Below are 25,143 nucleotides of genomic sequence, written 5' to 3'. Positions count from 1 at the left end.
GGTACTATTACCTATTAGAGAAAATATGGCGTTTTGTGGTAGTACCTAGGTATCTAGTGAAGAATATTAGTTTATAAAAACTATTTTTTCTCCCATGAATAATATTTGGGAGATTTTCAAAAATTCCTTTATTTTTTAGTCTTTTCCAAATTATTTACTTGTATTAAAACAACAAAAAAATCAATAGTACATAATTCTTGTTAAAATTATCAATTTACAAGTCTGAAAGGCATTAAAGAATCGCTTGTACTCAAAACATGACATCGACATTAGGTACTTCTTTTACCAAAAGTCCAGAAATATAATATTATTATTTATTTACAACATTGAAGTAAATAATGCTATTTCGGTTAACCTATAATAATCATGTACAATACATAATAATTACAAGATAAAAAGAATTTTAACTAAAATTATACATAATAGGTACATTGTGTAAAAGTACATGTTGTTTTTTCATGGTATGCTTGATCCAGTGCAAGGGCCTAATGGGTTGGGCGAATGGCTAACAACCATTCCTCGAAAGAAAGGGTCTCTTAATATAACCTTCACTCTGTGGAGGTTCCTATGCTCTGCTTAGGAGCGAAGACGGTAATTACATTTGTGTATCTTTTTCTACTATCACTTACCTAAAAAATCTTTTTAAGTTACCTAACCATGTTATATTTTTTTGATTTTATTTTACTAATCATTTGTCTATTTGATAAAGAGAAGACAAAACTTATGTTCAATTCGTTCTAATGTATTAGGTTTTATGATAATAAATAAATTTTAAAAAAATACGATTTTTATTTTACTGACGAAAATTCCCAGATCACCAATGAATGAAATCATTCTAACAAATTATTTTTGTATTTATTGAAATAATAATTGTTTTTTATTTACCCTATACTTGTCAACCACTCATCGTTAGCGTTGAGAAACAAAGACCGATAAGTCACACCTACTGGGTTCCTAAATACGATAAATTTGACAGTTAGTTCCAAATGCCGAATCCATCACTGTTTTGTCAATTTCTCCTTTACTGCTATGAAAATGGTAAAAGAGGATAAGTTTTGATGAAATTGAGTTTTCATATTTCGACGCTTGTTCCCTATTACCTTTCAAACGCTGTCAATGGCAGGCTGTCCATAAATGAAAGGTAAAAGAGGATAAGTTTTGATGAAATTGAGTTTTCATATTTCGACGCTTGTTCCCTATTACCTTTCAAACGCTGTCAACCGCAGGCTGTCCATGAATGAAAGGTAAAAGAGGATAAGTTTTGATGAAATTGAGTTTTCATATTTCGACGCTTGTTCCCTATTACCTTTCAAACGCTGTCAACCGCAGGCTGTCCATGAATGAAAGGTAAAAGAGGTTAAGTTTTGATGAAATTGAGTTTTCATATTTCGACGCTTGTTCCCTATTACCTTTCAAACGCTGTCAACCGCAGGCTGTCCATGAATGAAAGGTAAAAGAGGATAAGTTTTGATGAAATTGAGTTTTCATATTTCGACGCTTGTTCCCTATTACCTTTCAAACGCTGTCAACCGCAGGCTGTCCATGAATGAAAGGTAAAAGAGGATAAGTTTTGATAAAATTGAGTTATCATTCCACACAAGTATATTTCGCATATCTAAAAAATTTTTAATACTGTAATAAATATACATAAATAATTACTTACTTCGCATGCTTGTACGTTGGTTCTGTTTCGACATCTCCACAATCATTACCTCTTCAAAACATTGTTTATATGCAAATATGAACCGATAGCAAGTGTTTACTTAAGTCAAATTGACATCTTACGCCAAACTAAAAATTACGAAATTTCCATAAACTAAACTTTATGTCGGTGTCATAAAGACGAAACGCCGCTTACGCCGAACTGTCCTTAATCAATCGGCATTAATGTCAGTCACGCAGGCGTAAAAAGGTGTTCGCCTATATGAAACTAAAATTCCATATTGATTTGTAGATACGCCGAGTAATGTCTGGCAAACCGCTATACGTACGAGTTTCATCTTTGTACATATAATAGAACTGCGTTCTAGCAAGACAATGCAATATTTAACTCAAAACAGCCATTTTGTAATTTCGCCCTTATGATCCTAGAACCCCGATTTAATGTCAACGACACACATACTCTTGCGCAGCCCTTATGAATGAGAGCTTGGCGCATGGAACTCAGAAATAGTAAAAGTTCTATGGCTTGGCGTAATAAGGAAATTTGTTTAGAGTCAATAAATCGGCGAACTATATTTCTGTAGACGATAAGAATGCCAAAACTATATCCGTCTTCTTTTCAGTGACGAAGGGTGGACGTAGGTTGTGCATATCGGGTATACATAGTGCATACTAAATTTTGTCAGTCAAACATAACATAAGTTTTCATTGAACTCTAAATTGCAATGTTTACTAAGTTTAACTAAGATTTTAAAATTCAATTAAATCCTACTGATCTAAGCGATATAATACTAAAAAAATATTCGACTATTAGCTGCTGTCTTTCTAATGATTTTTTAATTACCACCTTTAAAATGCACGTTAATTACATCGATCGGCCGCCTGGTCATTACGCGCCAGGTGCGTCTTCAGCGTCCAAAGTATTAATAGGATGTATTCTTAATTCAACGAAAATAAATAAATACGACTGTAAACGAGTGCACCATTTTCGTCGGGTCGCGCATAGCACACCTGAACTATAATGGTTCGGAGAAGGCAGGGCCTAATTGAATTTTAAAAACTAACAGCACCATCTGCCTGTATTCTTAGTTCAATGAAAACAAATAATTATGACTGGCAAAAAGTACCTATAGTGCGCACTATTTATGTTGCATCTCAACAGCCTACCTCCACTCCTCGCCACTGCCATTAGACACAGAGATCCATAATTTAAGCTATTAGTAAAAAAAACTTCATCACTTGATATTAAAATATATAAGTAATAATATACTTACAAATAAACTATCACACACATATTATGTGTAAACTTACCTACATATGAAACGTAATATCTGCTTCTTACTTCTCAGTACGGCTATTATAATTTTTTGTTAGACCCCTTTTTCTGATTCTATTTTTGTGACCGAATTGCATAAGCGACACTCATTCTTAAATTGAGTCATATTTTTAAAAAGTATCAACACCACCATAAAAAAGGGTCTTGGAGTTTCTCAAATTCTCCGTTATTTTTTTTCTGAGAAACAACAAACCTATACATTTTCAACAGATGACAACGCGTACTATATTTTTTCCCAAAATACTATAATTTTGGAGGATCTGTACTATAATTTCATTTTGAAAAGATGGCAACTTTGCTGTGCCATAGACTAATAATATACTATGTTGCTCGGCGCCAGTGTTGCCAACCGTACTATAATTATAGTATTTGTACTATAATTTTCGTCTGCGTACTATGTACGATATAAAACAGGTATAGTACGCCCAAAATACTATAATTAAGAGAAATCAGAAAAAAGTTGCTAATAGAAGAAAAACAATGCCAAAATAATCCGTGAGCAGCAAAAAAAAAAATAATCCCCATGTCTAAGAAAAGGTGACGTTTATTACTTAACACAGCGATTTCTAAACTGGTAGGCGCGGAGTGTTGCATAGGGAGGCGCGAAAAGTTTAACACAGTTAATGTCGCCACAGGTTTGCAGTTTGCAAATGCATAGTTTATAAAACGGCCGCTAGTTATAAACTACACATAAAAACAACTTTCTGCAAATATGGAGACTAATTTTATAATCCCTCACTTCTATACTATTGTGAAGCGCAATAGCTATCTCGTAAAAAATGAAATAAAAGGGTCAAAATCATAATGTTGAAAATTGAGGCAAATTTATTTAGGAACGATAATTTTGTTGTTAAACTTGTCTATTTGGTTGAAACTTTAAAAAATTTGAGTGAATAAATTAATCCAAGGACCACTAATGCATTCACTGATTTAAAACGACAAAGTGAAGGCATTCATACAAAATTGGAGCTTAGGAAATCAAAATGACAAAAAAAAAAGTTCGCCATGTCTCCACTTTTAAATGAATTCTACGCCAGATATATTGAAGCAAACAAAAATCTATTTACTAAGTTCTTGGTTAGTTTGCTATGCACTTGTCACATTATTTTATTAATAGCAAAAAAAAGTAGCCTGCTTTATTTCGAATATATTAACTATTTTAAATATATGGTTGAAAAATCCTGACCCGGAGGGGGTCCGCTTCAGGATGTGGAGTCCATGACAGAATCCATTTGTCAATGAACGAAGATTAATTTGGTTGACTACTATTGAAATTGATTATACTAATAAACAAGAACATTCGTCAAAAACTAATGTAATATAAGTTGTTAAACCTTGTTTATTTTTTTTTCATTTTTGTATTCGTAAGTAGGTACAGTGTTGACCATTTAAAAAGGTGTTTGTATTATTTAATGAAATAAGGGGGGGCGCCTAGATTAGATTTTTTTAAAGGGAGGCGTAGTAACATAAACTTTCATGGATATTTTGTCTAAAAAAAAGAAGACGTTAATTACCCAACGTTTAATTTTTTGAAAATGCAGAAAATTATTGGTCACTCAACGCGTACTATATTTTTTGCCAAAATACTATAATTTTGAAAGCACTGTACTATAATTCCACTTTCAAAATATGGCAACACTGCTCGGCGCCAGTGTTGCCAACCGTACTATAATTATTATAGTATTTGTACTATAATTTTGTCCACGTACTATGTACGATATAAAATAGGTATAGTACGCCCAAAATACTATAATTTTTAATATCGTACTATAATTTAATATAAAAGTACTATAATTTCGCAATCGAGTCTTCTCCGAAAATTTGGAATTCTGCGGCCCGCGGCGAAATATTTTGCGAGCCGACCATGAAAAATTGGGAACCTGCGGCCCGCGGTAATATTTACACATTCTACTAAATGCTCCGTTATTTTTTTCTCAGAAACAAAAAACCTATACATTTTCAACAGATGACAACGCGTACTATATTTTATCCCCAAATACTATAATTTTGGAGGCTTTGTACTATAATTCCACTTTCAAAATATGGCAACACTGCTCGGCGCTCGTCTGCTCAGTGTTGCCATGTCTACTGAAATTTCAGTAGATCTACTGATATTTTTTGATATTTTTGGCAATATACTGAATCTACTGATATTTTATGAAATCTACTGATATTTCTTCATTTCACAAAATTCCCACCAGCCGGGAAAAAACTAGCCATCTTTGAAAATTTAGGAATCTGCGGCCCTCGTCGAAATTTTTTCTCCTAAAAAAACGAGCCGACCATGAAAAATTGGGAACCTGCGGCCCGCGGCGAAATATTTTTCTTAAAAAAAAACAAGCCGACCACGAAAAATTGGGAACCTGCGGCCCGCGGCGAAATATTTTGCTTAGCAGAAATCTACTGATAATTTGTCGAATCTACTGAAATTTTTTTACACATTCTACTGAAATTTCAAATTTTGACTTGGCAACACTGTTTGTTAGTTTGTTCTTGTCAGTTGTCTTGTTGATTGTTGACTGTGCCTGTTGATTGACCTAGTAGGAAACTGGGAAATTAAAAAACTAAGTAAGAAATAATAGTTTTTCCATAATTCGATTTGCCTATCATAGAAAACCATGCCATAACTGACTAACTTATAATAATATAACATCGTGTTATGTAACGCAAACATACTTTGTTATTGTTTTCAGTACCGAGTAGGCGCAACCGGCAACATGGACCATGGACGCAACTTTGAGCACAGCGTGCAGGCAAAATATCGCCAGTGAGTGTGCAGATTGCGCCAAATCTTGTGGAATTTTGATTTTAGTATCGATTTGAAGATGAAGATATACTACAAAAGCTGTAAGATTTCTCTTTACGTGAATACTCGCTATCAAAAACACGTGTTCATTCGAGCACTTACTATATATGTATTTTGTAATCTTTATGTAAATAAGTATAGTAAACGTAACAAGCGTAAACAATATTTGATTTATTCCAAGGTGGTTTCCTCATCATATTCCATGCCTGCTGCCACAATGGAGCACATGGCGGCCGGTCTCTAAAATTCCCTGTCGCTGGCCATTTTTTGGCTTCGTCTGGGGCCATTTCGGATTAGCTGCGAATCCATCCCGTGGATGGTATTCAACGGTGCCGTTTCTCTAAGAGATCAGCTCAAATTGTTGCATCGATACATGTAAGTAAATAAATAAGTTATTATTATAATCCTATAGATCCAACTCGACCAACCTGTTTATTTGTATGTTACAGTAGTTTTCAGTTTTTGGTTTGTTTACTTGTTTTACTGCTGATAGTACGTACCTATTATCGCGGCCATAACAAGGAAATGCACATGTAAACACGTTATTATCGTGCAAGTTGCAAGATTGCATGAATGGATTAAAAAATTCTGAATTTTAATGCAATAGTTCGAACTTGCATGGCATAAAACGTCGGTGGTAGCTATGGGAAATGAGTCACTTAATGAGGACTCCGACCGAATAGGTTAATTACGGATAGTGATTTGTTCGGACAGATTAGGTCAATGGTGTCTTTTGTAGCTGTAATAAAATGTATAGTACTAGCGCGTACGAATTACGGAATCTCGTCGCCACCCCACTCGTTTCTTCCAATACTGCGCGCGCACTCTAGTTCAACGGAACGAAATATTCAGTTCGCCTGGCAGCGTGTCCTTCGCACCCACGTTTCTTCCTATACTGCGCGCGCACTCTCGCGAATCTCGTTCGCCCCGAACGACATATTCCGTTCGCCGGGCAGCGTATCCTTCGCACCCACGTTTCTTCCTATACTGCGCGCGCACTCTCGCGAATCTCGTTCGCCTCGAACGACAAAAGCGCCAGGTGACACGGGACCGATTTGTTCGCTGGCTAAAGATTAGTTTTAAAAGATACGTTCGTTCGAGAACGACGCATGTCTAGTCGGTGGCGAACCAGCTGGAAGTAATACGAACTACACCGCATAGAACATTATTGTATTTTACCAATTTTCACAACCTATCAAATAGCACAATACAATGACAACATCGCGTCTCGCTTACTCTTAAAGAATGAGATTGGAGAGACAGTCAGCACTCTCATATGTTAACAGTTAGGCCATCCTCCCACGGCGCAACTGAAATCTGATGGAACTGGTTTGTGAAGGAACTCATAAACTGACCAATGTGATGCTTCGCACACGGCGCTACTGAAACCCAGTTGAAATAATAATCACATAACCTCAAACTATCAAACTGGACTGTCAGCTGTGTTGTACAAAAACTGACAATACGCGCACTGCAGCGTTTACAATTATGTTATTTTAATTTTCCGATTAATATTTACTTTTGACGTCTCTGGTTGTTTTGGTTTTTTCGATATGACGCTAGCGGCTTTACGAAGTGCTACCAATTTTGGTAAGAAAATATGATTTTTCACCGAAATCTAATGATGTTGGTACTACTGTTTTACAGTGACTGGAAATTTCAGAGACCGCGCGACTAGCATCTCGCATCTCTTCGCGACCGTTTTGAAGCTGAGAGATTCCAGTCTCGCCGTCAGCGAGCCGCCATTGAAATACATTAGCTAGATACTGGCTGGAATTTTAGTTTCAGTTTCGACGGACATAAGTTGCGCCGTGGGAGGATGGCCTTATTATCGTGATAGTTTAATTTACTCACTATTGGTGCCAGTAAATCCATGCTCATGTACAGGCACTATTTGCTAATAGCCCGTTTATACGTGCATTGATTTACTGGTGGCAGTATGTATTGTTGCGACTTGTAATCCCCAGTTGACGTGATTAGTAGGGCCCGGATTTATATCGACTGTGAAAAGGAAAAAGGGCGTAAACCACACAAAACAAATTTTACAGGAGGAACAAAAAACAATTTTTCAATGATTTTCTGTCAAAATCAAAATAAAAAATATACACAGACCTCAAGTTCATAATGAGTAATAATTTAGTGTATTATTTTCCCAATCTGACATTAATTATGTAAGTTATTAGAGAAAAACCGATAAAAATGATGGTAACATCCTTTTTCCTTACCAAAAATTATCAAACTCTTGAGAATTAGACAGCCTACACCCTTTTTCCTTACCAATTTCAAATGTCGCATTCATAAAATACATTGGACTTATGCAGCAAATAGTCTTTTTCCTCACTTATTTTAAATTAAATTCTTGTGGATGTATTTTCTTTATAGTGTTTATTTATTATTTTTTCATTTCTAATGGTTTAATTATATTAAGATTAAAATGAGAACAATCATAATTTATTATTTTCAAAAAAAAAGTATTTTATTAAATCATAAATGACACATAATCATTACACAATACAATAAATTTACAACATAAAAGGACACAATAATGAACAATAAAATATATTTTTTTTAATTACCTATTATTAATGGTTTAATTATATTAAGATTAAAATGAGAACAATCATAATTTATTATTTTCAAAAAAAAAAGTATTTTATTAAATCATAAATGACACATAATCATTACATGATACATTAAATTTACAACATAAAAGGACACAATAATGAACAATAATTATTTTTTTTAAATTACCTATTATTAAGGCATTTGAAAGTAGAATAATAAACATTGTTAATTAATATTTTCAGTAGAAGGCACCTTTTTAAAAAGGTATAAGACACAAAAAACAAATTACACTTTGAATACAGGAAAATAATCACAATTTAATATTTTCAGAAATAAAATGTTATAGTAAAAGAGGCAAACATAATAATTTTACAAGACAACACATAATAATTAATACTACAAACATGAAATTTACAATATAAAAGGGGACAAGATACAACAAAAATACATTTTAATAATAATTTATAAGAACAATCAATTAGTTTTATTTTCAATAAAACAATGAATTAAATAAATGATGAAAGATGTTAAAATAAGAATATAGTGAGACTTCTTTATTACAAGATGTAGAGTATATTAAAGATACGTTAATTAAAAACAAACTACAGTAAAGTTTCATCAAGCAAATGGGACATATTAATAATCATTAAAATAGAGTAATAAAAAATAAAATACAATTGTTTAGAAACACATGTACGATTATTCTGTATCAGCTGTAGAAAGGCTGTATAAATTATCCTCCTCGTCTGTCTCCAACAAAACGTCCGGTACATCTTCCGACATACTCATGGCTTTGTATTCGGCATGGTACCTACTAGGAATCACAGAATTCCTGCACAATTCCATTAAATCCTTCGATTTTGCAGGATTTATTGAAAGTGATTTCAAATATAGAGGGCTTGGGACAGGGCATTGGCCTTGTCGGCAGTTTCGCCGAGTTTTGACTTCAAAATTATATTGCTCCTCTGTTTCAAGAAATGAATTACTAAATCTGATTACCCCCGACCCTTTTGAGAAAAAGACTCGACGGATGTCTCGAATCATAATTTTTTTCCCATTGCTTGATTTTGCGTTTGCAGGAAACACATATTCTTGGGTGGGTCTCCAGTTATTAAATGATTTATAATCTAAGACATTTACATGGAATGGCCCCGGATTATTTCTAGCATTTGTCAGAATGGTAGGCCATTCTGACGGTGCCCAAATAATCTTTTTGCGATAATTAGATTCAATGCATGCGTGCATTGAATCTACGGGCATATACGTATGACCTGGCAACAAAAAATTTAAGCTTAACTCTTTTACATTTTTACTTATATTTACAAAAAAGTGTAGCATAGATATTACTTGTCTATTTTTATTCTGACCTGGGCAGCTGTCACAATAAAGTGCCACAGTTGATTTACCGCCATTATTGTCTATTTCATGTAAATAATTATAAATTATAGAACATACTTCATTTGATCCTCGGTTTCCATCAATTTCCCCCCATAAATTGCAATGTCCCTTACGTGTAACACTTTCGTAGAGGGTTAGGTTGTACATGGCATATTTTCTTGAATAATAGAGAAGCATGCTCTCACCATGTGGGGTGTTGAGAACTTTCTGAAGGTCAAAAGATGTACATACAAATGTTGTGTCATCTTTTCCCCGAGCTTGATCTCTATCAAAAATATTTTTTGTCAGCTCTTTTTCTTTTAAGTGTTTTAAAAATTGTTCTTCATATCCTTCTGGTGCCAACTCCTTATATTTCTCACAAGTCATACATTTGTCTTTTTTTGGCGCATGAATTCCGATATTGAATTTGCTCAAAAAAATATTTTTAAACACCCTTTCCTTTACAATACTACGATTCTCAGTCTGTTCGTGGGCTTGGTATATTCGGTATATGTTCGATAAGTTCTTGCAATCAGACGTCAAATATTTTTTTTGTGTATTCGCACGGTTGTAATGCGATGGAACTGCCGGCAACATTTCGATAAATTGCATCACTCGCGATGTCTGACTAGTGGAAGTTTTGTTGACAGGGACTCTCTTGCCTCGTTTGTCTTTCTGAGGTGTACTAATTTCAGTTTTATTTAAAAATGTATAGCGCAACAATTTTTGCGATATATCAAACGTCTTTATAATAAATTGTTGACAGACTTGATGTATTGTACCATCATTTTTTGGCAAAGTATAAGCAAATGTTGAGTTTCTTTGTTTAACGTTAGGGCCAGTTTTTACATACCTGCGTTTGACTTCTTTTTGTGTTATGCAAGTAATTAAAAAAAACGCTTCTGCGACTCGTCAAGCTTCCAGTATAGGTCGAACATTTCATGACGCTCTGCTTCACTGAAATTGCTGCAACATTTGTTGACGCATCTCATGTTTTGACATGCCACCGGTTTCACTCCTTTATTTGGCACGATAATATTTTCATTATTGTAATGTGTGTAACCCAGGCCTTTAGACTTCTTTTCTCTCCTGAGATTTTTAATATTTTTCTTCGGAGGTTTTCTCAAAGCATCCTTTCCAACGATATCCTCCGATATTGCTGCATTTGAATCTATAACAAATGAGACAATTCATAATTATAAATACTAAAATATCATGAGTTTACTAAATTATGTCAGCTATCTTTAGATCATTCTGACCATGAGTTCATGGCCCAAACAGCTGTCAATAACTCAAAAAAGAAGTTCATTTCAAAGTTAATCTAGATCACAAACAATTGTAAAGTGTACCTTCGTTTGGTGGTGTTCCTGGTGCTGGTATTATGATAATGGACCGGCTCGTTGAAGGACCATCTGGATAAAAAGGCATAACGGAAATTGGACAGCCATCCGCATCAGTAAATTCCATGGTATTTATGTCTCCATCATGGATACTATTCAGGGGAATGGTGTCACACTGCATGTACGAGTAGTCATTTCGATCTGTGAAAAAGTACACACATTAAGACTAGTGCCAATGATTATAATAATAACTAGCATATATTATAGATTCAAGCTCATTTTAGTTCTTTACAATAATATAACAAATTACCAATATTTGCTGATGTATTTGGATCTTGACAAGCATTTGTCATTTCCATCAGTGGCTCCCTGACACACGTGGCTTCGGCATCTATAAAAATGAAAACAAAATGCATTTTACTCGAGATTTATGTTATTACTATAAATAATACAGTACATAGTTATAATATTTGTCCATTACAATGATTTTAATCGTAAATATAAGCGTACTTAGGACCAAGAAATGTGTTTTGACACGTCAGATAATCTATAAACTGCATGGCAATGTTTGCAGTACATATAGCAAATATTTTATTATATAATTATATAGATAGACATGTAGATTCAAGCTCATCTTAGTTCTTTACAATAATATAACAAATTACCAATATTTGCTGATGTATTTGCTTCTTGACTATCACTTGTCATCTCCATCAGTGGCTCCCAGACACACGTAGCTTCGGCATCTATAAAAATGAAAAAAAAATGCATTTTACTCGGGATTTATGTTACCACTATAAATAATACGGTATATAGTTATAATATTTGTCCATTACAATGATTTTAATCGTAAATATAAGCGTACTTAGGACCAAGAAATGTGTTTTGACACGTCAGATAATCTATAAACTGCATGACGGTGTTTGCAGTAAATATAGCAAATATTTTATTATATAATTATATAGATAGACATATAGATTCAAGCTCATCTTAGTTCTTTACAATAATATAACAAATTACCAATATTTGCTGATGTATTTGCTTCTTGACTATCACTTGTCATCTCCATCAGTGGCTCCCTGACACACGTGGCTTCGGCACCTATAAAAATGAAAAAAAAATGCATTTTACTCGAGATTTATGTTATTACTATAAATAATACAGTGCATAGTTATAATATTTGTCCATTACAATGATTTTAATCGTAAATATAAGAGTACTTAGGACCAAGAAATGTGTTTGACAAGTCAGATAATCTATAAACTGCATGGCAGTGTTTGCAGTACATATAGCAAATATTTTGTTATATAATTATATAGATAGACATATAGATTCAAGCTCATCTTAGTTATTTACAAGAATATAACAAATTACCAATATTTGCTGATGTATTTGCTTCTTGACTATCACTTGTCATCTCCATCAGTGGCTCCCAGACACACGTAGCTTTGGCATCTATAAAAATGAAAAAAAAATGCATTTTACTCGGGATTTATGTTATCACTATAAATAATACGGTATATAGTTATAATATTTGTCCATTACAATGATTTTAATCGTAAATATAAGCATATTTAGGACCAAGTTCAGTTTAGAAATGTGTTTGACACGCCACATAACCTATAAACCGCAGTGCGGTGTTTGAAGTACATATAGCAAATATTTAAATAATTTTCTGGTCTAATACGAACAAGAGATCATTAACCAATGATTAAGACACAATATAAGTTATAACAGAATGTTTTATAACAATATACAGAGAATTAATGATGACGCTTCACTTGTGCGGCGTAAATATTTCAAGGCGTAATTATAAGGACTTACCGTTATTCTTTGTGTTGTTTATTTCATCCACGTTGACACCACACATTTTAAGAATATATTTACTTCTTTCTGTTGCCATTTTCACTTAATTGATATATTTTAAATGAATTTTAACGGAGAGAGTGTCGAAATACGTGCTGGCTGTCAAACGAGCGGGCGAGAACTGTAGGTGGCTTAATCTTTATCTATGGTTCATACCTGAGTCGGCCGAGCGTCAGCGTTCAGTAAAACTTCCATTATTCTCATACATTTACGGATTAAGTTGCTTACCGCCCTTTTCCTTACCATAAAAGATTGCTTGAAAGACTTATAATGTCATTGATGTGGTTTGAGCCCCTTTTCCTGGACGTAAAATTCACATGCCCTTCATTTCCAAAAATTAAAAGCTAAATTTTGATAATAATTCGTCATTTGCAGCTTAAATCCTTTGGGCACATAATGTATTGAGTCGTATACTTTGCTATTAACAAATAAAACCTACTTTGCAAAAACTGAGGGTTGCGCCCCTTTTCCTTTCCACAGTCGATATGCTAGTGCATGTTTTGTTAGGGTATATGCACAGTTATGAGAGTTGAACAGAAATCTGTTTTGAAAGACACAGAATCCAAAAATAAAATTTTATTGTGCATATAAATGCATATTTGAGATATTAGAGCATATTTCCGACATTAGTGCATATTTCATAAATAAATGCATGTTTTAGAGCTTTTGAATTTATAATTCTAGTTTTTTTTAATTATTTTATTGAAATATAACTAAGTTAGAAAGGAATACCATCTCCGAGCTATGGCACTCAAGAGTCAACTGGGGTATTATTATTTAAAGTTTAATCACCTCTGTGAACGCTGAGAAGTTGTTTTGCGCATATTATAAACAAAATACTGACAGATACCTGTGCGGAAAAATTTAATGCCAGAGCATAATATTGAAAAAAAATATTGTAATTTTTTTTTCGGACAAAACACAGAAAATAGTATTTAGGAATAGTTAAGTGTGTAGTTTTTGTTTTTTTAAGTTATGCTTGGTTTACATTGCATTTATTATTCAATTATTTGTACTTGTGAAAAAACTATTTTGAAAATTGTAATTGATTTACTTTATATCCATTGTTTGTGTTTATTTGTTTTGATAACGTATTATGTTGAAAAATTATTAACTAGTTATTCGATTTTCTGTCAATAATATTGGGTAAAGTGGGTATTTACATTTTTTCCCACAAAAAATGTCAATATTTAACTGCATATTTCTTCAGTTTTAGTGCATATTTTATTGATTTAAAGTGAATACGTGCATGCATATAATCATGTTTTTTGTTGCATACAAATCCGCTCCCTAGTGATTAATGGCACGTCTGTCAAACCTTTGGGTCAGTAGTCCCAAATTTCTTCACTGTCCACTTTCATAGAAAATCGTGGCACAGTAATTTCAAATCGGGTTTCTTAGCAGTCGTATGTTTGATCTAACCATATCTTTTTGATAAATTATTTCTATTATTCCACAAATAAGACGCAAGATTTGAGAATGTTACATTCTATATATTGAGCTGGCGCAAATCCAGCTGATACAGGTTCAAGTCAGGTCATACTTTTGTCTACAAAAAGATTTATTCTAGCGTGTACCTATATGAGATGTTTTCAAATTATGTATGTTCCATATCTTTTTCAGTTTAGAATCGAAATAATATGCATGCTTCATTAAAAACAGAATTTATTTATTTATTTAAGAATACAAAATATTGTGGACATAACAAATCTAAATTCAAGACAAACACAAAATGAGATTTACATTATAAGTCAAATATTACCCTCATAAGGGAGAAGAGAATATAGAAAAAAAATACAATAATAATAACAAATAACAAAATTACAAGATAAAAAGAACTTTTTATATACAACGTTTTTAAATTTTCTGTTGAATTATTATGCTCAATATGCTAAAACTAGTAGGTACTTGATATGAAATAAATAAAAAACAAACAAATATAGAATACTGAAATGTCATTTTGATTTCCATAGTAACACAAGTATATATTAATAATTTAGTTGCTAGACCACCCATTTAGCAACCAATAATAGTGGATTGGATTACGGATTTCTTCCGAAATAACTTTTCATACAAAACAGAATTAACTGAAAATGAATTCAATTCTACTTAAAGATGGCTAAAAGTATTGAAAGAATGCATTGGCATCGTGTTCTGATATATTCTAAAAGTTTCAAATGTCAAGCTAGTCGGGAAGTTAGTTAAAAATCGATTGCAAGATTTGTACCGGATAAACAACCACCGGATAAATAAGAATACGAGCTAATAAAAACGTTGTAAAATAAAATCAAAATATACTTACTTAAGTATCGACAATTTAATACAGAAAAATAAAATTTTTGAAATGCAAAGCACAGTAAAAACGAAACAATAATGCGGTCGGTCGATAGTGTGCGTGCTTATGGGGAGCTGTGATAAATGCCTGGCAGCCGATGACCGCGTATTAGTACGTATACGTACATATACAATCGACGAACCACATCATTGTTTCGTTTTTACTGTACATCATCCGACCACGTAGGTAATTGACAGGCGCATGTAAATTCAAATTCATTAGGACACCAGGATTGGAAACCATCCCTCGCGATGACAGGCAAAAGTGTTTCATGAGCAGAAGAGACTGACAAGATTCAAGAGAGTGAAAAGTAAGCATGCCTTAAACATATTCGGGGTTCTAACTGCTCTCTTTTGCTTTCAGAATGCCGTAATGTGTGGACGTGGACATGCGAGGTGTATCGGTGGTGCAGTGCCATATATTTTTCGAGTTCAATCGGGAGCGGCGAAAAGGAAATAGAAGAAGACTGCCGAACAGGATGAAGATGATGTCTTCAATCAACAAGTTTGTGACCATCTGTAGTTATAGTTGGACTATGTTATGCATAAACCAGCCAACCCACAAATTGTCATTCTTTGATAAACGCATTTTATTATTTTAGAAATTATTGAAAATAATATTACATTACTGTGTTTACACTGTAGAAGTTTTTTTTTAATATAACATAATAGAAACCATTGTTTATTGTTTGTTATAGGTATTCAATTTATTTATTATCTTGTTGGTTGGCTGGTTTCTACGTTATTCAAAAAATGATTAATATTAATTTACGAGACATGCATTAAAAAAAAAGTATTTAAGTAGGTCACTATAAAAAAATTCAATTTATTATTTACTATATGTTACAAAACTACACTATACAATATGCTGGAAATATCGACCATGTAATGTAAAAGAACCACAAGTGCATATTTGTTGCTTGGAGAAAATCAAGTTTAAAGTTTGGAAGATTTTTCAAATATTCATTAAAAATCAAATAACTGCAGCAGTATGCAAGTGTTTTAAATATTTATCATTAAAAAAATTATAAAAAACCATCACAGAGCATTATTTTGCACTTTTGGTCTTTTTGCATTTGAAAGTAAATATAGGGACATGACAAAGTAATTATTCAAAACCATAATTTATTACCAAAACAAAGGTACAAAAGTGTACAACATTGTTAAATAACACAAAATATAATATATTCGAAAAAAATAATGTTAAAAAACAAATAATTTTCGTTCAAATGTCTTATAAACCTGCATTAAAATTAATGTTATAATAAAACATTTTAAAAGTTTAATAGGAAAGTCATAACTAAAACAAAAGATAGAAAATTCATATAAAAAGGCATACAAGGGAACCTTAGATTATAGAAAAATATAGATAGAGCTATTGCAAGTGTTTGTCCCTGAAAAGATGATGAATTTTTTCTCACACTTACTTCGCCCCCTCCACGCCCCTTTCCAAGGTTATTCGAAAATATGTGTGACTGTGAGCGTGAACATTTGCTTGGCGTAGTGTTGCTAGATATCGAAATATATTCTAATGTAATAATTTTACAAGCAATTTATTTATTAATTATCCTCTCGAGACCCGAGGAAGTACCAACCATCAGAATTTTTTTTTTAATGATTTTATGTGAAAGGAATATTACAACAAAAATTTTTTTTAGATTTTTTTATTTTATCTAAGTAAAATACACTACGTGCACATATGTGTAACCCAGGTCACTATACAGATAAATATTAGATATACTACATACATGAAAATAATACAGAAAGGTAAAACATTGATAAGAATTAAGACATTTCTATTAGAAAATAATACAATTAAAAGGAAGAAAACAATACAATACAATAAAAAACGCCTAATTAGATTTATTTACACTTAAATTAAATACAAATTAACAATAAACATAGTAGAAAACTACTATGAGCTGTACCCTACACAGTGTGATACAACTCAAGCAACTCGGGCAACTCAGCAGAATTTGGTACACAAGTACATTTTGCATTTAATGCATATGTACCTGGTTCACGACTTGCATCCAGGATATCTGCACTTTGATACCGATTTGGCATCCTGGAAGCGAGGAAGGTGTCCAAGCGGACTTCAGGGATCGGTGCCAGGATAACCTTCCTCTGTTTGCGAGGTGGTCCTTCAGAATCATCCAGCGATGATAAGGCTGGCTGGTATGGCACGTTTTTTGGTCGACCACGTGTTGGCGGTGTTAAAATGCTGGCTACGGGACCTTTATACCGAATCATAGCTTTCGCTAACCAAATTCGGTATGATAACAGGCCCATAGTGTCCCTTCGGGGGACATTATCCTGTTGACAATTTCTCATACATGAGCCAACAATTTACCACCACGAAGTGGTTAAAGACCCTTACCGGCCACTTGCAGGTTCGCATTGCCGTTCGATAATATGCGATCATCCGATCGCAAAGATCAATGCCACCCATTGACTTATTGTAATGGTTTTCAATAGCCGGCTGAGTGACATTGATCCTCCTTTTGGCCTCTTTCGACCACCTCAACAGGGCTACTGCCAACTGCAGTGGGAAATAATCAGATTGACTTATTGTCTTTCCACTTAACAACACATACTTTGTCGTCCTGTCGAACCTTCTCATCCCAATCTTTTCTGCGCATCTCTTTATCGATTTTTAACTTTTTTATTACATCGCCGATTCTGTTACTTCGGACGGTCCAGTAAGGAATATCCCGTCCTGATGTAACGAATCGGCTAGCTTCAAACGTGTAAAAAATCGATCAGTGTAAACGATACGGGAGGAGTCATTGGCGAGAGTCCGACAGAGCAACTTTACCACACTAGCACCCAGACCAAACTGCTTCATATCTTCATGTGATACCGTTCATTTTCCAACATAAATGTGGAAGTCTAAAACTAATCCATCTCTGGCCGCTAGAGCAAAATTTTTAAGCCCAACCAGATTGGGCTTATTTGGGACAAATTGTCTGTGTTCACAGCGGCCAGTGCACGGTATCATCTGTTCATCGATGGAGTTATGAGCAGGTCTGGGCAATGTGTGGCAATGTTTTAACACCTCGTATAAAAACGGGCTCACCTTCCACAATTTGTCTGTGGAGCCTGAACGGTCGGCAGTATTGTCAGCAAAATGCAGATGGTTCCGCAGTACTGAAGTACCGGTCTCTGGGCATCGCCCGATTTATGATCGGAAGGCTCATATCATACGACCAGTACATTTGAGTCTGCGGATACTTCAGCGTGCCCATCATTATTTGGATGCCGGTGAATACTATCGACTCTTTCGTGTTAGTATTCACTGACCGTAAATCCCTTTTTTGGGCAAAATAGAGGTTCGTTTGATTTGCTATCGCAGAAAATAGGCTTACGCTGAATTAATCGAAAAAGGTCTCCAGCACATGATGGAAATTATATGAAAGAAACGTTGTTAAAATGCTCCCACGAACTCTTCAAATCAAATTATGAAAACAAGGAAAAAAATATTCAAAGAATAAAAGATATGCCTTCGTCTAGAAACATGGTAAAAGATAGAATCTCAAGAAATCAATTGTAATTTTTATGCTTTTTGATGGAATTCTTAATAACCATTTTTTTCATTTTCCCCCCATGAAAAACTGCTTGGTACGCCAGACAGTCGAAAAATAATATTTGGGAAAGTTTTACATATGTACGTAAAAAGGTTCGCCAACCCTGTTATAGATAATTTTATTATGGATGTGTATATCACAATATTAAAGATTTTTCTTGGATGTATGCGTTTAAGACAGCCACCAGAAATAGTAAAGTGTAGTAAGCAATGAATATCTACAAAATCTGAGACAATTAGTAATGGGTGTGTCATTTGAATCTGTTTAAGGGCGGACATGCTCAGCGTTCAAACCATGATCCTGGACATTCATTATTTATATAATTTTGAAGCTTTATTATCCTTTATATTTATTTTAAACATTTGATGACTGCATTAAGTATTTTTATTGCATAAAATAGTATTCTTTTAAACCTCTCGCTCTAATGTTTTAGAATATAGTCATATTTCAGTACGTCCATGTGGAGTGGTGTTAAGATTTTTTACTTTTATTAATTTTTAAACGCATTTATAAAACCATTAGTATAATTTATGATGAGATAATTTTAGTAAAATATTTACGATAAAAAAATATATTGATAATCTCTGTGATCCCAAATTTGACAAGAATTAGGCATTTTATTATTCAAAAACTGGACAAGATTAACACATTTGAAGATAATTCTAAAGATACTAATTATAAGCTATGTCTTTGACCATTCAAGTGTGATAAACATCTTACGAATAATGATTGCTTTATAATAATTATTGACCTAAGAATGAAGTAGTTTTTTTTTGAAATACGCCATTTCTTTTGTCATCCCCTCCCAGTGGTTAAGGTGATGTCTCTAGGTAAAGTTGTTATCGAAAAATAGCTAGAAAAGTTTATTAATCGGTAAATATATATTCAAAAGTAATGAGAAAAATAAAATAAAAAATTAAGATGTATCGTGGAGTTCTATATACCAAAAATACGTGTCAAATTCGGTACATTTCTATCGGGTGGTAAGAATGAATGACATAAGATTTATTATCAAAATTACGATAAAAATGTACGTAAATCTATTACCTAGGGAAACGCTAAACGTTAATTGGAATTTATTATATCCTTATATCTTTTTTTTCAAATTTAAAAAACATCGATTTAGAGGTTAGAAAGCATGCAATTAAAATCGAAACATCTCGGTTCAGACTTAATTTATCGCAAAAAACGATTAGCGTTTCTATTAAAAATATTATTTAATAATTTTTAGGCTAGTTATTTAAATTTAATCTTGTATTTTTGTATATTAACGAATCGATTGTAAATAAAATGAATATTTGACAAGACTTTATCGACATATGCTGCTAACGCGGAAATAAATCGAACTATTTTTGAAACAGTACTTGCATAGATTAAAAAATACATACACACACACATACATTGAAAATAAAGGTTCGCCAGGTACGAAGACAAAAACTGTGTTAATTCTGCTGTCAATAATTTTTGTTTGCGATATTGGAGCATATGTCAATGGACTACATATATCAACCTCCACTTTCTGAAATAGTGTTGTGTAATTATTTCAGATATTTATTACTGTTTTGACGTACCTACCTTTTATAAAGCGATTTTAAAATAAATATAGTTTCATAATAATATAAAGAAAGCATACGAGCGAAAATGCCTAAGATACTTCTGACACACATCAAATTTAATCTTTGTCTAGTAACTGTACAATTTATCCATATTTATGTTAAGTGTTTAAAATGTTATAAGTAAAAAAAAAATCGTCTATTCACGTGGTAGTCGCGAAACTTATGAACAATATACAATGTTAAAAATAATAAGAATTGTTAAAATTTCTAGTCACAATATTATTCAAAGACAAATTAACCCGATCAAAACAGCCTCGACAAACTTCCACTTCACTAACTTTTGTTCTATATGTTTATCCTGGATACAGCGGCAAACACATTTTGAAAATAGCCGATATACTGGATTATTTGTTAGTTTGGGTTAGTTTAAGTTAGATTAGGTAATCCTAACAAATAATCCAGTATATAGGCTATTTTCAAAATGTCTTTGCCGCTGTATCCAGGATAACCGACTTGTACCCTAATTTTAATTACATACATACTATTGTACTATATTTGGACCATCAAACGTTCATTCCTGTCTACGGCCTTAAAATTATTATCTACGTGCCTATATAACTGTATGCCGTCCTGTCAAAAAGTGGAGGTTGATAATTTAGTATGTAGAAAATAGAAGTTATTATTAGTCTCCATAAAATATAGGGTAAACAATTCAGTGAATGAACACATAAGAGGTGAATTTGAAAATAAATTAAATTAAAAACGATTAAATGAACTAAGAAAATTATAACAATAGGTAGGTACAATAAATTGTGTATAACCGTGGTATTACTAATTTTATGCCGTGATGCTTTGATAGTTGAACTTTTCATAATATTTGGATCACTATTTAGTTGCTCATTTATCTGCTACATCATAAAGTCGTAAATATTGTTTTTTTATGAAGCAATCATAAATACAAAAAATTAAGATCTACTTTTCAATCATAGTAGATACTAGGAATATGGTATAGGTGTTGATAATTTTTAATTATTTATTCGAGATCTTCAGGGAATTACAAAAGTCCACACCTAGAAACCACTGGGCCAATAAGGTTTCTTTTTATATCTCCAAATCCATTTCACTTACACATTTATAGGTAAAATAAATAAAACTATCTTTTATTTTATCTTGCACTGTTCTTTAAAATCGACATTAGATTTTTTCAAAGAAATAACGTTCTGTCTTTTTCTTAGAATATTATGTAATCAGTGGTGCACTTACTTCAAATTCTAAATTTTTTTCTTACGTTTTACAATTTTTTTTTTAATTTGTCACTTATTTTGTCCTTGGGTTTGCTTATCAAGATTTGTTCGCATGTTTATTTACGTTTTTTCTTACCTCCAACTTCTTTTTTATTCAATTCGTTGCGTGTCTTACTTTATTCTTATCTCAGATATAGTTAGTTAGTTAATACAAACCGTCCACTCTGTGGAGGCCCATATGAACCCATTAGGATCGGACATGGTTGAAACGAAATGAATTGGGATGTCTATATAATATCGACATTGTCATAATTATAACTACAGTCGAACTCGGTTATTACAATCTCGGACATAGCGAGATCTCGGATGTAATGAGGAAACAGTCGTTGACATTTGGTATATGATTTTCTCCGTACATTTTTATTCACTGTTATAACGAGATACTTATCGGATATACCGAGCTAAAATACTGGTAATGTGTTGATCGTTTAAAGACATTTCGACCCTAAGCAATAAAATCCGATCGGACAGGATGCCGCCGGGGACAGATTACGTTTATGACACTAGTTAAGTGTCTAATTGTTGTTTTCGCCGACAATAAAAATACCTATTCTCTGATATAACGAGTACCGCTTATAACGAGCACATTCAGCCGGTCCAACCTTCCTAGTAATAACCAAGTACAACTGTATATTCCTTATTTTGTTTAATAATAATTCGAATGGCATTTGTTTTGCTATTCATTTCATATCATTCTTTTATTCCACCTCTAGTAGAAATTCGATGTAATTGTCAATTGTACAAGATTAAACTCAATCTTATAAACATTTGTACTTAAATGTTCATTTACTACTATAAATGAATTTTACTGTAGAAAAATATTTATATTAATTCGTATTGACAACGTAAAAAAATCTGGTTCATTGACTGGACAGGATACCCTTGTATTGCCACTGTAAAAAAAACTACGGTAAACAAAATGTAAAAATCATAAACACTTTAAATCAAATCAAATAGATATGTTAGAATTGTAAATATTTTATGGGGAAAATATTAATTGTAAATATTTTTGCACAGGTAAGTAAATATATAATAAATTTAAATGCATTTTTATCAAGCTTATGATTTTTAATATGTGGCGACACACAATATTTTATTTTATATTTTATTGCCATCTGGTTGCGATCGACGAAAGTTTTTAGTAACACATTTTTAGAAATTCATGGTAGATGCCTGTAGATGCCTTTAGATGGCGTTGAAGTCACATTTGATCGTAAATTGAGGCAAAGAATTCGCCTTAAGCTACAACATATGGCCGTAGCCATAAATTGACAAACTAAAATTGAAGTAGGGAGTAAGATCATGTTAACACGCGTTTCAACATGTACCTAACTGAAAGAAATCTTTATTTTTTTAAAACGATATGCCTCCGAACAGTACAGTCTCCACTGAGAGCGATATGACTTTCTTACCAAACCCAATATAGGTTAGACTATTTATATGAAAAGTACTATGTTGCATGAATTTTGTCAGATACATTAGCCATGCAGTATATTCTCTGTTAACTCCATGAATGGACTTAAAAAGATAGAATTTAAGTGAATATTTCTCAAAACAAGCAATAGGGACAACTTTGGTTTTAGTCTATGAAAAATCTTCATTCAAGAAACTATATGATATCATGTATTTTTATATTTGTCTCCAGATCATTTGTGACTGATTCATAGCCTCAAACTTAGGTATTAAGACAATAGATAAAAGTGAAATTACCCATTTAGCGGAGCACTTAGAGGTGGCATTTTGCATATTAAAGATATTCCTTGGCCCATCTCCGTTTTGGTGCACTGTCACTATGCACACCCGAGGATGTGACAAATGACGTTACCTCCGGAAGGATGTGAGGGGGTCGTAAAACGCGCTGGACCCACGCGGGATGATGCAATGTCTAGGTTAGGTTTACTGGCTTCTCCTTTCGGGGACATGGAACACTTAGAGGTGACATTTTGGATAACAAGGATATTCCTTGGCCCATCTCCGTTTTGGTGCACTGTCACTATGCACACCCGAGGATGTGACAAATGATCTTGTTACCTCCGGAAGGATGGGAGGGGGGCGTAAAACGCGCTGGATCCACGCGGGATGATGCAATGTCTAGGTTAGGTTTACTGGCTTCTCCTTTCGGGGGCATGGAACACTTAGAGGTGACATTTTGGATAACAAGGATATTCCTTGGCCCATCTCCGTTTTGGTGCACTGTCACTATGCACACCCGAGGATGTGACAAATGACGTTGTTACCTCTGGAAGGATGTGAGGGGGGCGTAAAACGCGCTGGATCCACGCGGGATGATGCAATGTCTAGGTTAGGTTTACTGGCTTCTCCTTTCGTGGGCATGGAACACTTAGAGGTGACATTTTGGATAACAAGGATATTCCTTGGCCCATCTCCGTTTTGGTGCACTGTCACTATGCACACCCGAGGATGTGACAAATGACGTTGTTACCTCTGGAAGGATGTGAGGGGGGCGTAAAACGCGCTGGACCCACACGGGATGATGCAATGTCTAAGTTAGGTTTGCTGGCTTCTCTTTTCGGGGACATGGAACACTTGGAGGTGACATTTTGGATAACAAGGATATTCCTTAGCCCATCTACGTTTTGGTGCATTGACACTATGCACACCCGAGGATGTGACAAATGACGTTGTTACCTCCGGAAGGATGTGAGGGGGACGTAAAACGCGCTGGACCCACGCGGGATGATGCAATGTCTAGGTTAGGTTTGCTGGCTTCTCTTTTCGTGGACATGGAACACTTGAGTTGACATTTTAGATAATAAGGTTATTCCTTGGCCCATCTCCGTTTTGGTGCACTGTCACTATGCACACCCGAGGATGTGACAAATGACGTTGTTACCTCCGGAAGGATGTGAGGGGGACGTAAAACGCGCTGGATCCACGCGGGCTGAGGCAATGTCTAGGTTAGGTTTGCTGGCTTCTCTTTTCGGGACATGGAACACTTTTAGGTGACATTTTGGATAATAAGGATATTCCTTGGCCCATCTCCGTTTTGGTTCAGTGTCACTATGCACACCTGAGGATGTGACAAATGACGTTGTTACCTCCGGAAGGATGGGGGGGGGGGGGGGCGTAGGACGCGCTGGACCCACGCGGGATGATGCAATGTCTAGGTTAGGTTTGCTGGCTTCTCTTTTCGTGGACATGGAACACTTGAGTTGACATTTTAGATAATAAGGTTATTCCTTGGCCCATCTCCGTTTTGGTGCACTGTCACTATGCACACCTGAGGATGTGACAAATGACGTTGTTACCTCTGGAAGGATAGGGGGGGGGGGCGTAAAACGCGCTGGACCCACGCGGGATGATGCAATGTCTAGGTTAGGTTTGCTGGCTTCTCTTTTCGGGACATGGAACACTTTTAGGTGACATTTTGGATAATAAGGATATTCCTT

The 25,143-nt window shown here is 34.0% G+C and overlaps 1 protein-coding gene and 1 long non-coding RNA gene across 2 annotated transcripts; one reads left to right on the top strand and one right to left on the bottom strand.

The window, feature by feature from the left end:
• Positions 1-5,496: 5,496 nt before the first annotated feature.
• LOC147075715 (uncharacterized) lies at positions 5,497-18,823 on the top strand. The gene is made up of 5 exons (XR_015069960.1): positions 5,497-5,566; positions 5,692-5,845; positions 5,986-6,179; positions 15,651-17,490; positions 17,573-18,823. It is a non-coding gene; the product is annotated as an uncharacterized LOC147075715 (long non-coding RNA).
• On the bottom strand, positions 10,301-12,926 carry LOC147075716 (uncharacterized). The gene is made up of 6 exons (XM_085942041.1): positions 12,461-12,926; positions 12,107-12,187; positions 11,752-11,832; positions 11,397-11,477; positions 11,096-11,287; positions 10,301-10,917 (listed from the first exon to the last, which is right to left on the bottom strand). Exons 1-6 carry the CDS (start codon positions 12,564-12,566, stop codon positions 10,634-10,636), a joined length of 825 nt encoding a protein of 274 aa, XP_085798167.1. The 5' UTR covers positions 12,567-12,926; the 3' UTR covers positions 10,301-10,633.
• Positions 18,824-25,143: the final 6,320 nt, after the last annotated feature.

The sequence above is a fragment of the Rhyacophila brunnea genome, unplaced genomic scaffold, assembly GCF_057557595.1.
Source record: "Rhyacophila brunnea isolate RB1 unplaced genomic scaffold, BYU_Rbru_1.0 scaffold_14, whole genome shotgun sequence".
Classification (NCBI taxonomy): domain Eukaryota; kingdom Metazoa; phylum Arthropoda; class Insecta; order Trichoptera; family Rhyacophilidae; genus Rhyacophila; species Rhyacophila brunnea.
Note: the sequence above shows the minus strand (reverse complement) of the source record. Positions and strands in the feature narration are given on the sequence as shown.